General features: G+C 39.2%; 1 protein-coding gene across 1 annotated transcript in view; it reads right to left on the bottom strand.

Moving 5' to 3' along the window:
* mthfd1a (methylenetetrahydrofolate dehydrogenase (NADP+ dependent) 1a, methenyltetrahydrofolate cyclohydrolase, formyltetrahydrofolate synthetase) overlaps positions 1 to 496 on the bottom strand; it is a 34,943-nt gene extending 34,447 nt beyond the window's left edge. Inside the window, exons 1-2 of the mRNA XM_063001447.1 lie at positions 416 to 496; positions 139 to 243 (exon numbers count right to left, since the gene is read on the bottom strand). Coding sequence (XP_062857517.1) covers positions 139 to 243; positions 416 to 453 — 143 coding nt within the window. The 5' untranslated portion in view covers positions 454 to 496. The remainder of the gene's footprint in view (positions 1 to 138; positions 244 to 415) is intronic.
* Positions 497 to 17,409: the final 16,913 nt, after the last annotated feature.

Raw genomic sequence — 17,409 nt, 5'->3', positions numbered from 1 at the left:
CAGTGCACTGTAGTGCCGGTCCCAAGCCCGGATATATAGGGAAGGTTGTGTCAGGAAGGGCGTCCGGCATAAAAACTGTGACAGACAGACAGACAGACAGACAGACAGACAGACAGACAGACAGACATTTGGACTCACTGTGATGTCTTCTTGCCTGAGATGACAGTAGCTATGGTGCGATGACTGTCCCAGCATCTAATGGCTCCATGTCTGAGCCTAATGGCTCGTATACAAAACAACATACTGCAGGAAGGAACAGAAAACATTTATATAGGTTTGGGACAAAACAGAACAAAACTGAGACAATGACTGATATGTTTTGTTTTATTTTAAGTAAAGAACAAAGATCAAACCCAGATTGAAAGAGTTACAATAAGGAAAATGCACAATAATCCAAATTAATTACTGCACCTACACTGAATTTGCAGCATGCAGTGCAGCATGTAGACACATCTGACTTGTGAGTGAATGAAGTCTGCAAATCCACTTTCTCCTCCTTTTTTCATCCAGTCATGGACTACTGACTATCCTCATACTCTTTTCATTAAACTCTGTGACTTTTTTCAACTTATGTCAGCTTGCTAAGAGTAAATAAAAGACGTCTGTGAAAACACTCTCACTGTTTTGACAAATACAGTAAGTCTGCAAGAAAGTTGGAGAGGTTCAGCCTCCACAGCCTGAAAAGAAGGAAGTGGGCCTGGCTTTCTCTCAGCCAATCAAAAGCCTGAGAAGCTAGGGAAGAGGAATTACTAGAAACCAGAGTTTCAGAGCAGGCTTTATTCCTTTACACTCCTCTCTCACTACTTACTGCAGTTTTACTACACTGTCTGCACGCAGGGGGAGGAGGACTGGGGGCACTGGGAGGATCTTGGCTGGGAGCACTGGGAGGATCTTGGCTGTTTTTCACACACGGTCTGAACTCCGGTGAAAGATCCTCCCTTTTATTCCCTTAAGCCAACGAAAGATAGCATACTTGGCCTCGTTCCAAGTATCCAAGTACAACCGATTGTACCAAGAAGTGGAAGACAAACCCACGTTGCTTCTGGGAAAACCATCTTTGAATAATGTTTTCTATGTAAGTGAATAAAAAGACAAGAGAGAGACAAAAACCTTTGTTTTGTATTTCATTACACACGTACCACAGTTAGACTTTGACCTTGTATATACATATACAAAAATTTATGTTTTTATCAGCATAAACACAGAACTGATGAATTGTTTACAGACGTGACAAATGATTAACATCAGTACTTTGTTCCAAAGCTGCTGTTGGCAAGTGCAGCTTAAAATCATCAAAAATAAGTTTATTTTTTGCAGTATTGTGGTTAAGATATTGACTTTTTTCCTTATAAAGCAACAATCTTTAATTCACTTATGCCTGGTTCACACTACACGATATTTGCCTTGATTTTCACTCGCCAACTGGTTTTCAAGCGCTAGATTTGCCGACTCGGGAGCAACTCGGCGTTCGCTCGGGGATCGCTATGTGTGAACTACTCAACAACTCAACACCACACAAGACCTGGTGTTGTGGAGGAACTCTAACTTATTTGTCCAGCTATTCAAATTGGTCCAATTCTCCTGTTTCCAAAATATCAACCTAAAAACAGACTGTTTACTTGCTGCCTAATATATCAGACCTCACATGATAGTTGCTATAATGAGATAATCAATGTTAATAACTGCAACTGGTAGTAGTTTATTAGCTGACTGGTGTTTATTACATACGGTAATATGTAGATAAACAGTAAAACCCTGTCTTTAAAAGTAGTGGCATCATGTTATACTGGGCACAAATGTTATATATTAACATATACTTATGTAAACATTAACAAAAAATACTCAAATTAAAAAGTAAATAAATGCAAGACTAGAGTGTGCATTAAGGCCACTTACACAATTCCCTTTTTACATTTCTTTTTAATAATAATAAAGTTATAATAAATGTTTTTGGGTGTTTTTTCTCTTTCATTAAAAAAGATTCTTTTAGGGCTCACAAATTCAAATTTCAGCTCTGCAACCAGGAGGCTGGGCGTCTATAGATACAATGATTGGTCTGTTGGCGGGTGGAAGTGCAGGAGGAGATTCCTTATGATTGCCTCAATTACAACCTCTGCTGGCTGATCGATGGTGCCTGGACAGAGACAGGGGAAAATAAAGATTGGTGTGTGACTCTCCATGCACGATACTTACCCTACCTAATGTAGCTGAAACAGTCAGCTACTGCAAACCGTCTGCATGTTTTAGAAACTCAAACAAGAGACATGTATGCTGTGCAACCATCATGCTTTATTATTATTATTATTATTATTATTATTATTATTATTGTATTGCTTTGTTATTATTATTATTATTATTATTGTATTGATTTGTTATTATTATTATTATTATTATTATTATTATTATTATTATTATTTTCTTACCTCCAGTGAATGTCATTGTCTTAAAGTTTTGCATGTTTTCTTTCATGTGTCCTTGTTACCTCCAGGACATCCAGTTTTCTTCTCACCTATGGAAACCATGCAAAGCATTAACTGGCAGCTCAAAATTTTATAATAATAATAATAATAATAATAATAATAATAATAAGAAGAATAAGAATCATTGTAACAACAACAACAATAACAAAACAACAATTTAAGCTGAACACTATCCTGCATCTACAACCTGCACAAAAGTAGATTTGCGTTCTTAGATTGTTGTCTATTTGAACTAAGGTAAGAGAATAAATGTAAACATGTCCCAATACTTTTATCCACACGGTGTACATCAGTCTTCTCATACTGATCCACTAGATGGCGCTACAAAGCCATGAATGAACATTGTGCAACACCTCAGTCTGAACCAAAAGAACGCAATGCTGTGTGAGCTGTTAACGACATAATTACACTAGTAAATGTGTTCACCTCATTTACCTCGTTATTGTAGCTCCTTTTCTGGGTAGTTAAGCATAAACTAAAGTCTCAAGCCTGTTTAAGATTTTTAACTGCACATTTAACATTAAACACAATCAAATGCCAAATAGAAACAGAACTAAAATCAGTGGCTCAGAACTTTGCCTAATGGACCTCACATGGTGTCACCTGAGATTTTTAGAACTTTTAAATTAATTTATTAAACCAAAATGGTAAAACAAGAGGAATGGATACAATAAGATTATTCACAAGACCATAAACATTCCTAGAGGCACCTTTTCCCTCCTTGTGACCAGTATGGAATGGGTTCCATTCAAGTTCGCAAACCTACTTTTGAACCGGTTGGCACATTTTCACCTAAAATAAATAGGTTCTGAACTGAAATCAAAGAATAGTTGATGTTTTTTGGCATGAACTGTGATGACATGAGGTCGTAGAGGAAAGAGAAAGCAACAGTGTTGGTGCAGCACCCTTCTTTTATGACCCTTCTCTGGTTCCAGTAAATACAAGTAACTGGTGCAAATACGAGCCGATATTCTGAATAGAACCAAGGTTCCAGGATCCTGAATGGAACCAATTTGAGATCCAAGACCTCAATACACTGATCAGCCATGACATTAAAACCACCTCCTTGTTTCTACACTCACTGTCCACTGTCGACTGCAGTGACACTGATATGGTGGTGGTGTGTTAGTGTGTGTTGTGCTGGTATGAGTGGATCAGACACAGCAGCGCTGCTGGAGTTTCTAAACACCTCACCGTCCCTGCTAGACTGAGAAGAGGCCATCAACCATACATATCCAGCCAACAGCGCCCCGTGACCACCGATGAAGGTCTAGAAGATGACCAACTCAAACTGCAGCAATAGATGAGCGATCGTCTCTGACTTTACATCTACAAGGTGGACCAACTAGGTAGGAGTGTCTAATAGAGTGGACAGTGAGTGGACACGGTATTTAAAAACTCCAGCAGCGCTGCTGTGTCTGATCCACTCATACCAGCACAACACACACTAACACACCACCACCATGTCAGTGTCACTGCAGTGCTGAGAATGATCCACCACCTGAATAATACCTGCTCTGTGGTGGTGGAAACATGCAATAACTACAATAAGTAGTTCTTTTGTGCCTAACTACTCAAACTCGCGTTATCTCTGCCTGATCAAGCTCCTGAAGTTAACATTTAGGTCAGGAAAATATCAGATACATAAACAGTACCACCATCTCAGATTAGTCTTTTAAATTAGAGATTAGTTTGGCTAACACTTCATGGTATGTGCACTTATTTACAATACTGCACTAGAAATTCGCCACAAAATAAGAAGTGGGGTCACAAAACTGTTGATCTTTTAAAATAAAAACCCTGACCTTAAGTTGTTATGTTGCTTACATATGTTGATTACAGCACCAGTAAGATAAACCTGGCTGGATGCCACACGTTGCCATTAGTACTTTCTGTGCTGGCCGAGTGGCTCTCCAGAACACCATTAGAGCCCTGTAGGCATTAAAAGCATTAGGATTATTTCCTGCTCAATGGACATTATCAGGTAATTGCTCTGCTCTGACTCATCTTGTTAACCAAATGATATAAGCCTGGCTTCCTCCTGGTGCAGATAAATATATATATATACAGTGTATCACAAAAGTGAGTACACCCCTCACATTTCTGCAGATATTTAAGTATATCTTTTCAAGGGACAACACTGACAAAATGACACTTTGACACAATGAAAAGTAGTCTGTGTGCAGCTTATATAACAGTGTAAATTTATTCTTCCCTCAAAATAACTCAATATACAGCCATTAATGTCTAAACCACCGGCAACAAAAGTGAGTACACCCCTTAGTGAAAGTTCCTGAAGTGTCAATATTTTGTGTTGCCACCATTATTTCCCAGAACTGCCTTAACTCTCCTGGGCATGGAGTTTACCAGAGCTTCACAGGTTGCCACTGGAATGCTTTTCCACTCCTCCATGACGACATCACGGAGCTGGCGGATATTCGAGACTTTGCGCTCCTCCACCTTCCGCTTGAGGATGCCCCAAAGATGTTCTATTGGGTTTAGGTCTGGAGACATGCTTGGCCAGTCCATCACCTTTACCCTCAGCCTCTTCAATAAAGCAGTGGTCGTCTTAGAGGTGTGTTTGGGGTCATTATCATGCTGGAACACTGCCCTGCGACCCAGTTTCCGGAGGGAGGGGATCATGCTCTGCTTCAGTATTTCACAGTACATATTGGAGTTCATGTGTCCCTCAATGAAATGTAACTCCCCAACACCTGCTGCACTCATGCAGCCCCAGACCATGGCATTCCCACCACCATGCTTGACTGTAGGCATGACACACTTATCTTTGTACTCCTCACCTGATTGCCGCCACACATGCTTGAGACCATCTGAACCAAACAAATTAATCTTGGTCTCATCAGACCATAGGACATGGTTCCAGTAATCCATGTCCTTTGTTGACATGTCTTCAGCAAACTGTTTGCGGGCTTTCTTGTGTAGAGACTTCAGAAGAGGCTTCCTTCTGGGGTGACAGCCATGCAGACCAATTTGATGTAGTGTGCTGCGTATGGTCTGAGCACTGACAGGCTGACCCCCCACCTTTTCAATCTCTGCAGCAATGCTGACAGCACTCCTGCGCCTATCTTTCAAAGACAGCAGTTGGATGTGACGCTGAGCACGTGCACTCAGCTTCTTTGGACGACCAACGCGAGGTCTGTTCTGAGTGGACCCTGCTCTTTTAAAATGCTGGATGATCTTGGCCACTGTGCTGCAGCTCAGTTTCAGGGTGTTGGCAATCTTCTTGTAGTCTTGGCCATCTTCATGTAGCGCAACAATTCGTCTTTTAAGATCCTCAGAGAGTTCTTTGCCATGAGGTGCCATGTTGGAACTTTCAGTGACCAGTATGAGAGAGTGTGAGAGCTGTACTACTAAATTGAACACGCCTGCTCCCTATGCACACCTGAGACCTAGTAACACTAACGAGTCACATGACATTTTGGAGGGAAAATGACAAGCAGTGCTCAATTTGGACATTTAGGGGTGTAGTCTCTTAGGGGTGTACTCACTTTTGTTGCCGGTGGTTTAGACATTAATGGCTGTATATTGAGTTATTTTGAGGGAAGAATAAATTTACACTGTTATATAAGCTGCACACAGACTACTTTTCATTGTGTCAAAGTGTCATTTTGTCAGTGTTGTCCCATGAAAAGATATACTTAAATATCTGCAGAAATGTGAGGGGTGTACTCACTTTTGTGATACACTGTATGGTAAAGGTGGGTTCAGTAAATGGAGTTCAATGAGTTCTCATTTCTATTCATTGGGAGAACTGGTGCTTTACAGCACACCCAGAAAGAAAGGTCTACGATCCAATAACTGGTCTGTGATAGATGTGAGATTCAAGAAAATCTTTAAACCATTTGAAATTACCTTGTTTTTTTGCATTAACTATTCAAAAGAAATATGGTCAGACAGAAAACTCAAAAACTCAGTCTGCTTAAACTAAAACAAATTAATAATAACAAACCCAATTTTCAGATAAAATCGAACATTTTGTTATTTGTTAATTCTTTAAAATTCAAATTCAACTGACAAAAGTACAAAGAATCTAAATGCACACACAGCGACTTCAGACTGGACTTGGACTCGTTTCAAATGACTCGACTTGTGACTCGCAAAAAACAAAAGTCAGCAACATTAGTTACATGTGACAATTATATATATATGATCCGACATCATTCTGATCATCTCATTTTCTGCTCTCTAATAACGCTCCGGCCATCTTAACCCAGCTTTCGGCGTAGTGATGAAGCGTCGCTCCCTACTTAAAATGGTGAAATACCCTACGTAGTGCACTTCACAGTAACAAATAATGTGAATGGAACGCTCCTACAGAATCGGCGCTAATGATTGTAAGAACCGCTTTCTGAACCAATCAGACCTTCTGATTTTCATTTTTAATAAGAAATGCTGTTATTTGCATGTACTTAGTCTGCAGCGTCACACGGATGATTGTCAATGAAACGCTTGATTGGTTTTCTAACGAGTTCGTGTTTTACTTCACAACCGGGAAAAGTTTGGAGGTTTTTAATTATAAACACATTTACAAAATAACAGATTCTATTCCTAATGGGACACACGATTATACATTTAATAGCATCTGGAAGAACATAAGCTAAGGTAAGCAGTGGTTATGGATTTTTATGCTGTGTTTGGGATTTTCTTACAAAACGTCAGTTTAAGCTTTTAACTGGTACCTAGGAAAGTAAAGGCACGAAGTAAAATGGCAAAATACAGTCGCTAATCTGTTGTTGTTTTTTATCTAAATTTACAGATTATTTGTTTCTTTCTACACTACATTTCCAATATATGTTTTGTGTAGATTATACTGACTAGTGCTTGACTCAGACTCTAGCCTAAAGACTCGTGACGTGACTCAGACTCTAGCCTAAAGACTCTCGACGTGACTCAAACTCTAGCCTAAAGACTCGTGACGTGACTCAGACTCTAGCCTAAAGACTCTCGACGTGACTCAAACTCTAGCCTAAAGACTCGTGACTTGACTCAGACTTATATTTTGTGACTTGTGAACATCTTCGCTTAACTCTATTGAAGCTGCAATATGTCCAGAACTTAGCAGCCAGAGTTCTTTTCCCAGTTTAATCCACAATACAAAATCCTTCTTCTGGTATTCAAATCTCTTCATGGCCTGGCTCCCCCTTATACTCAGTCCCATCTCCTGTCCGTCCCTTCTGCTAGGTTGTGGAACTCCTTACCACTGCATCTCCGGTCATGCTCATCAGTTACCTCCTTCAAAAAACTGCTTAAGACCCACCTTTTTCTTACAGCTTTTAATGTACTCATGTTTTGTTTTGCTGAATTTGTTTTATTAAATTGATTGTTGTTGTTAGTTTTAATTGTATTTATTTATGTATTTATTTATGTTAATTAATTTCTGTAGTAGGCTGTAGTTGTACAGTTTCTTGAAAGGTGCATATAAATATAATTTTATTATTATTATTATTACTTATTATAACTTTTCTTTGCAGGACATGATTATTTTACTAAATCCAGATCTGGTGCTATTTTTGTGGCATCTTCTAGTGGCCCAAACTTAATATCAGTCCTTGTATAGTGAGTGTATTGTGTTGCATAGTTAGAGAGTGTTGCTGTTAAGTAATCAAGGACACCTCATAACAATCACAACAGACCAAACCTAACATTTTCTCAGTCCTCCAGTGAACAGCCTTGGTCGTCTGATGCAATCATATTGAAATGTGTTCAAAATCCAGATTTGTTTGTCTGCGCTCAACACACCACTTGAAATAAGCTTTCTGAGCTACAGCGGTGACGAGAATGGTTATGGTTTCTGATACATTATTAGGTCACGTACCAACCCTGTGGTTAAAATGAACCTTCACACATTTATCGCTTAAGAGCAGCACATAATTCTGGTTTTAATTAGTCTATTAAATGATTTATGTACAATAAAACCATACAAATGTCCGTGCTCCTTTTAATAAGTAGATCCATAATTTGTATTAAAAAATACAGGCAAGTACTAGTACTATGGCAGCGTCAGGCACAAAATTATTATTATCAGTACAGTTCCATGGTCTTTCACCTTTCTAACAATATATTAATTCATTTACAGTAACCAGAACCTGATCAGAATACTATCCAAAAACTCTGGGCACAAGAAGAGAAAACACCCTAGAGACGCTGCCAATTGACACAGTGCATAAGTTGTTCGCTTGCTGGCTCCCTCACTCACTGTGAGATGAGAAAAAGGTGGAGAAAAGATGGAAGGTGGAGGAAGAAGTACCTGATGGAACCCACACAGATGAGGCACTAACACAAAAAACGACTGACAGACACCCAGGCTCTCTGCTGCACCACAACGCCACCTACCAACAGTGATGGCATAGTTACCTTTAAAAAGTAACTTAGTTACTTTATTGATTACTTGATTTTAAAAGTAACTAAGTTAGATTACAAGTTACTTTATTAGTTACATTTAGCAGCTGCCGTAATGCAACTGGAGCTGCGTAGGCGATTGAAGCGGAATAAGAAACAAGAAAGACGTGGAAAACTAAGTCCTCTGTTCACAAGTGTAAGTAAGATAAATAAAATAAATTTTTTAGAGACAAATAAATAACAAAAAGACGATAAATATCCAAAATTTTGGCGAGTGGGGTTTGTAATGAGTCTGTAACTATGGTGATATTACATCATCACGTCCCCACGTGTAGTACGTAGCGGTGTTGTGTGCATACTGCACACTTCTGTACTGAAAGTATGTACTTCTTTACCGGCCGAGTAGTGCATACTTCCTCCAATCTAGTACAGACTCTGTAAGTATGCAATTCCGGACGCAGCTCGTGACTTAATTGTCGCATAGGCCAGACGTCACTCTCCGAGACGCAAAAATAGTAACGCACAGTAACTTGGATAAGTAACTTTAATCTGATTACTGGATTGGAAATAGTAACGCGTTAGATTACTTGTTACTGAAAAATGTGGTCAGATTAGAGTACATAGAGTACTGACATCAGTGCCTACCAACATGTCAGATGGTAACATTTCAGCCCAGCTGGACCTTTTTTTTAGTACAGTGTTAGTGCTTTTATTGTAAACACATTAGCTGTCAGAATAGAGCAGCTGAGTTTTAAAGCTTAAACTGTATTAAAATAGTGTCTATTGCAATACGTCCAACTTTTAAACTGATGCTGGAAGCCTCATCAACAAGGTAAACTCATCAGGTGCAAAACACATTTCAACTGGACTCAAAGGAATCAAAGGAAATCGAAGGAAAATATTCTCTGTAGTGTGTTAATAATATTAATAATAATAATAATAATAATAATTATTATTATTATTATTATTATTATAATGAGAATAATAATTATAATAATTATAATAATTATAATAATTATAATAATTATAATTGTAATAATGATAATAATAATAATTATTATTATTATTAGTATTATAATTATTATTATTATAATAATGATAATAATAATAATTATAATAATTATAATAATGATAATAATAATAATTATAATAATGAGAATAATAATAATAATAATTACATAATAAGAATAATAACTGTAATAATGAGAATAATAATAATAATAATAATAATAATAATAATAATAATAATAATAATAATCTAGGACAGATGTAAGGTCTTTATCATATATACAGATACACGTGTACAGTATAATGAAATGCTTTTTCTGCATAGGCCAGCTTCTTTGAAAGCTGGGGTCAGAGCGCAGGGTACAGCACCGCTGGAACTTTGAGAGAGTTAAGGGCCTTGCTCAAGGGTCCAGCAGTGGCTGCATAGCAGGGCCATGCATCAAACACATCCTTCTAATTGGTAACCCACAGCTCTACCCACTAGGCGATCACTGTTCCACTGTTAGGCAGAGTAATAAATAAGTCTGGATATAAAAAGTATCCACATCAATCAAAATAAAGAGACCAGTAAAGAGCAGGGCTAGCTTTTGCTCTCAGATTATTTTAATCTTTAGATTAATATCCACTATAGGAACAAAAGTATGTGGACCATGACTTAGATTAGATTAGATTCAACTTTATTGTCATTGTGCAGAGCACAAGTACAGACTGTAGTCCATCTGTTTCTCTACATGCAATGGTCAGGACCCCGACAGGACCACTACAGAGCAGGTATTATTTAGGTGGTGGATCATTCTCAGCACTGCAGTGACACTGACATGGTGGTGGTGTGTTAGTGTGTGTTGTGCTGGTATGAGTGGATCAGACACAGCAGCGCTGTTGGAGTTTTTGAACACCTCACTGTCACTGCTGGACTGAGAATAGTCCACCAACCAAAAACATCCAGCCAACAGTGCCCTGTGGGCAGCGTCCTGTGACAACTGATGAAGGTCTAGAAGATGACTGACTCAAACAGCAGCAATAGATGAGCGATCGTCTCTGACTTTAAATCTACAAGGTGGACCAACTGGGTAAGAGTGTCTAATAGAGTGGACAGTGAGTGGACATAGAATAGAAATATAATAAAAATAGTGTAATAGAAATGCTTATTGAACCTTGTGTTAATTTTGATCCATTTGCAGTTGAGGTTGACTTTATCTGAACTCTGTTACCTAGTAATGTCCTAAAATTGGACATATCTTTATTTGGTTTCCTTTATTTTGTCCAATTGTTTTTGAACCTTTTCATTTATTTCACCAAATTAAAGATAACAGCATAAACACACACACACACACACACACACACACACTCTGTTATTTGTGTTAATCAGAGATGTTCTACTTATTTGCTTTTCAGACGTTTCCCTCTGGAGTGACGAGATATAATTTGCACTGTGCTCTATTTACAGCACACTCATGTAATGTAAGATGACAAGGATGGCATGTTCGACAATCAAAACCCTTTTTCACGAAAACCAGTGGTGTGAAAACAAGTTGTCCCCGAAACCGCCGCCATATACTCTCTGTTCCTCTGTCCCACTTATGTCAAGAGTCTGTACTCGCTAACAGGGTTCTGATAAAACAGGGCTCAGAGGACGTGGTCTAATAAATCACTATAAAGAAATCAGATATATTAGAGTCGAGGTATAGTGAATTATGCTCACGCATAGTCCAGCCTTTCCCGACTGAAGTTAGGGTGGCACAACTCTAAGTAGGTTGCTGAGTTTTGTGTAACTGACATAAAAGAAATAAGAAAAGAAAAAGAACTAACATAGAAATACGATACTAACTATAAACAACACAAACCAGAATCTAGCTGTGGGCACCTGCAGCTATTTCAGTGCTCATTGCTATGGAAAAAATGAGATTTTATGCTGTATATGGACTGAATATTAGTTTTATGCTGTTTGTGCATTAAATCCTTAGTCATGTGGTTGCTTGAGATGTGGCTGGGCATCTAAAGTACAGAGATAAGCAACATGTCAGTCGTTAAGCTGATAAGAAACAACAGTTAGCACAAAATGGATGTTCCAAAGTCCAACACTCAATGTGATATGACTAGAGCAGTATAAAGGGAGGGCCACAGCTTTGTTCCTTGTTTCTTATTCTTCAGTTCATACACTGCTGTAAGAACCCACAATCGTGCCAATAAATTCTCCAATCCAGTCAACTGTAATCTTAATTTCCATTTATCATCTTACCCTATTTTTCCATGACACACACAACATTTTCCGCCTGCGATCCAGGGCATCTCACGCCTCCTCCAACCCACGCACAGCCCTTAGTGCAACCCTTTTTCAGCTATGCACACTGCGCAGGCGCCTATATCTGCCAATTAGCATTTGAAGACCCCACCCACAAAGTCCGGTCATCCCGCCCTAGCAAAGACATGTCTGCTACAGGAACTGCCAATTATGCGTGGTAGATGGCACCCAGCCAACCAGTGGCAACATCGAGTTTCAAACCGAGGAGTTCAGAATCTCGGCGCTGGTGTGCTAGCGGAATATGAGTAACTGAAATCTTATCTTTGTTTAAGTTTACATTATACAGTCACGTTGGTCAGTGAAAAGTATGACAATTTTTTTCTTAGTTCTTTTGTCAGTTAAATAAATGCTTAAGAGAATAAAAAAATCTCAGATTATAGTTTTTATTGTATTTTACAGAATGTCCCAATGTTTCCAGATAGGGGGTTTGTATAATGTGGACCCTGCAGAATTTTTTTTGACAGAATTCATGTTCTGTAAGCTTGATTAGGTTAGTTTGCTGTTTTCTTGTAGTGCCGTGCACCGCTTACATGACATACAGCGGGTAATTTGCCCTTTTTGCTTATTTTTTGTGACATTTGCTGCATTGAAGAATGCAGAGGTAAGAAACTACTGTATCTCTGGCCTCTCTCGCAGGGAACCTAGCTTTGAATAAAAGACTTTATAAAGGTGACCAGATTATCTGTGGTTCCACCTCAAGCTCATTAAAACCCCCCCCAGTGACCTTTTGCAAGCTTTAGTGTCACAATGCACAAACCAGTCAGTGGTGAAATGAAACGGTAGTAACTGTTCAACCTGTTTGTATTTATATTTGTTAATATTTGTAGTGCAGTGCATTTATTTACTTAAGGGTTACACACAATGTCTTATGGCTTTGTACTCGTCAAAATTATTTGATGTTTTATTTGAACAAAAAGAATGAATTTATGCACATGAACCAACATGTTAAATAGAAACAAGAAGAAATACACATAATTAGAGCTTTGTTGCAAAGTTATTATTGCCAATTAAAGCTTGGAAATGTCTATTGTAAAACTAGAATAATTAAAATAATTAGCAACACCATGGTTCAAATTTGATTAACTAAAAAATGTAAATTAGATTAAAATGTATCTTCCATACGTTTTTAACAGGATTCAAGTAAAAAAGATTTGTTTTCTTTTTTTTTGTTAACAAACCAGTGTTATTAAGTTATTTTAGTTTATTTCATGTTTGGGGTGTTCTGTCTTCCAGATTTAGATTTCTGGCCAAGTATGGTGAAGTCTGTGGGCACACGACTATTCACTTGTTAGCCATCCAGTTTCAAAACCCTGGGAAACACTATGTAGTTTTGAATGTGAATATAACATCCTGCTTTCACGCTGTTCTTCAATGGTCAGGACCCCCACAGGACCCCCACAGAGCAGGTATTATTTAGGTGGTGGATCATTCTCAGCCCTGCAGTGACACTGACATGGTGGTGGTGTGTTAGTGTGTGTTGTGCTGGTATGAGTGGATCAGACACAGGTGCGCTGCTGAAGTTCTTAAATACCGTGTCCACTCACTGTCCACTCTATTAGACACTCCTACCTAGTTGGTCCACCTTGTACAAGTAAAGTCAGAGACGATCGCTCATCTATTGCTGCTGTTTGAGTTGGTCATCTTCTAGACCTTCATCAGTGGTCACAGAACACTGCCCATGGGGCGCTGTTGGCTGGATATTTTTGGTTGGTGGACAATTCTCAGTCCAGCAGTGACAGTGAGGTGGTTAAAAACTCCAGCAGCGCTGCTGTGTCTGATCCACTTATACCAGCACAACACACACTAACACACCACCACCATGTCAGTGTCACTGCAGTGCTGAGAATGATCCACCACCTAAATAATACCTGCTCTGTGGTGGTCCTGACCATTGAAGAACAGCATGAAAGGGAGCTAACAAAGTATGTAGAGAAACAGATGGACTACAGTCTGTAATTGTAGAACTACAAAGTGCTTCTATATGGTAAGTGGAGCTGATAAAATGGACAGTGAGTGTAGAAACAAGGAGGTGGTTTTAATGTTATGGCTGATCAGTGTATAGTGCCGAGATTCGGACCTGGGAGCTCAGAATCTCGGCATTGATGTGCTAGTGGATTATCCCACTGCGCCACCAGAAAAAAATATTCCTTTATGGCAGGGAATCACCTAGTCCGGGCGTGGTCCTGATTTTACTAAATCCTGTAGTTTTTTTCCTCTTACATAAAGAGTTTGGTAAGAATGATAAGGCTGATTAAAAGTGGCTCAGAAGCGCTGGCCGGAGCCTGTGTGCACTTTTTTATACCCAGCGAGGCTCCTTGCTGTTTTAATGAGAGCCTCAATTCATGTGAGGCAGCAGAAGAGACGAGATGTTCAGAGACTGTTAGAAGCTCTGCTCTGTTATTCCTGTTGCTTTAATTCAAGTCTTCCTTCCTTCTTTAATACCACCTCAGCTGGATAATCCTCTCTTTTAGTGGTGGTTTTGAAACGTGACTGGTGCAACACAGGGGTGATCAGGTGTCATTAGCTAAATAAATCACTCAGAAAGGGGTTTGAATGTAAACGGCTCCCTGCTGTGACTCACTGGAAGTGAGACTTGTCTGATTATTATCAGATCTATTTTCAGAGGTGCAATAATGTTCATGTGTGAACAACAGGGATGCATGGGTAGACATCAGAAAGGTGAGCAATGCCTCCAATTATCAAGTGACCATTAGAATATCTATAAAATGTGTTGTGGAATATGACTGGCTGTGATCTAATGCTTTAAAAAGAAGTAAGTTAAGAAAACACTGCAAATAAAAACACATTTTCTTCACCATACATTTACAGTGGGGTGAAAAAGTAAATGCCCCATGTCTTACTGCCTCAGATCTTCAAATAAAGGACAGCATGGTGATAATCCCTGACTCCAATTTTATACAATTACAATCCAGTCATATACAATTACGCAATGGCATTACGCTTCCTCTCTACCGATGTTGACCTCTACTCTGACTGAGGAGAGCCGTGACTAACACACACCCCCTCCGACACGTGTGCAGCCCTGACTGCATCTTTTTACCTGCACAAGGCGAGTTCATATGTGAATCAACTTTGCACACCCTGATCCCAAGGTCAGAATTGCATCAGTTATGAGGAATCCCCTCTGGCACCCTCCCTGCAAACAAGCCAATCGTTGTTCGTGTGGGCGCCCAGCCTGTCGGTAGCAGAGCTGAGATTCGAACCGAAAAGCTCTGTTCGAGATGTCAGCTCTGGTGTGGATCCCTAGACATTTTGGAAAACCAATACTGTTTTAAGAACAAGAGTCTCATTATGTCTGATTGAAAGCAACAACTTTATACCTTTAAACAACTTATGTCTTTATATATCAGGTCAAACATGGTGGTGAAAGGGGTGCTTGGGTGGCGGAGTAGTAAAAAATGCTTGCACACCAGAGCTGACATCCTGTACTCACAAATTTGAATCCTGTACAGACAACTGGTGCAGTTACAACCTCTGCTGGCTGACTGGTACCTGCACAGAGACGGGTGATAATAGAGATCGTTGCATGACTCTCCATGCACCAAACGGATCTCCGATTTTGGTTTTGGATTAGGTTATGTCTAAAGAAAATTCCTGTCTATTTGGTCAGAATAGCACGTGTAAGGTCAGACTCTAATGTAGACTGAGAAGGTCTGGTTCTATTTCATCCAAGAGGAAAAGAAAAATGCAGAATATCCTGTTATAGCTCAGCATTTTATATCAGTGAAGGTTCTGTAAATCACCAGTAGTTCACAGTCATTTGGGAAAGTAACTGCTTAAAATTACTGTTGCAGAAAATCAGAAATGGTTGTAATTTCCTTCTGCTGTTGCAGATGATGAAGGTCCATTTTGGCTCATCAAACCCTGACAGGTCTGTGGGATAAAACATGCATTTAAAGGCTTAGTTTAGGAGTAGTGTGATATTCAGCATGCAAAATGAGCAATTGCAAGCTATCACATCGTTTCTGTCAAGTCAGGTTGAAAATAGAAAAGTGAACATATTTTTTGCATGTTTAGTACTTCTTAGTAAACACAAGTACAAGAAGTTCAGCCCTGTATTAAGACTTTATCATGCAGAGTGAGAGTCATATACAGTATCATCAATATCCAGCTCATCTGAAATAGACTGCAGCACAGTGGAAACGTGTCCTGTGGTCTGATGAGTCTGGATTTTAATCTGTTCCTGGAAATGATCAGGGTTTCTCTGTACCAAACTGGAAGAGCACCACTTCGATTGCTACTAACACCAAGGTTTAAAGCCAACATCTGTTAGCATCAGCATGGTATGGCGTGTTTGTGCCTGTGGCATGAGTAATCTGCACATCTGTGATGGCACCATTATTGCTGAGGGGTACATGAGTAACATATGCTTCCATTTACACAGTGAAATGACAAGCTACATTTTGCATCTGTTCTGTAGGAGAGTGTAGGTGCCAGTTAGCATTATGAAGCACAATGATCCAGTTGAAGACTGGGAGACCCAGTGCATTAACCTGTATGGCTTCTTAAAATTTGTACTGGTGTAAACTTGTACTCAGGGTCATAATGGGATTCTAACATACTGCCCAAATAACTACAATAATAAAGATTTTCTTCTGTTTGCATTTGTTACATAGGAGAGTGTAGGTGCTAGACTGGCCTGTCTGCAGTCTGAACCTGGTAGTATTATGAAGCACAATAATTTAGCTAAAGGGAATTTGTGCAGGACTGGAGGCCCAGTGCATTAGCCTGTATAGCTTCTTATATTTTGTACTGGTGTAAACTTGTACCCAGTGTCTTAATGGGATTCTAATATTATGTTTGCACTTGTTATGTAGGAGAGTGTATGTGCTAGACTGGCCTGCCTGCAGTCCAAACCTTGTAGTATAATGAAGCCCAATAATCCAGTTGAAGGAAATTTGTGCAGGACATGGGGCCCAATGCATAAACCTGTAAAATTTGTACTGGTGTAAACTTGTACCCAGTGTTATAATGGTCATAATGGGATTTCAATATGCTGCCAAAAAACAACAATAATAAAGATTTTCTTCTGTTTGCACTTGATACGTAGGAGAGTATAGGTGCTAGACTGACCTGTCTGCAGCCCAAACCTGTTAGCATTATGAAGCACAATGATCCAGTTGAAGGGAATTTTTGCAGGACTGGGGGCTCAGTTCATTAACCTGTATAGCTTCTTAAAATTTTTACTGGTGTAAACTTGTACCCAATTTGCTGCCCAAAAACAACAATAATAAAGAT

This window comes from Trichomycterus rosablanca, chromosome 9 (assembly GCF_030014385.1).
Source record: "Trichomycterus rosablanca isolate fTriRos1 chromosome 9, fTriRos1.hap1, whole genome shotgun sequence".
Lineage (NCBI taxonomy): Eukaryota > Metazoa > Chordata > Actinopteri > Siluriformes > Trichomycteridae > Trichomycterus > Trichomycterus rosablanca.
Note: the sequence above shows the minus strand (reverse complement) of the source record. Positions and strands in the feature narration are given on the sequence as shown.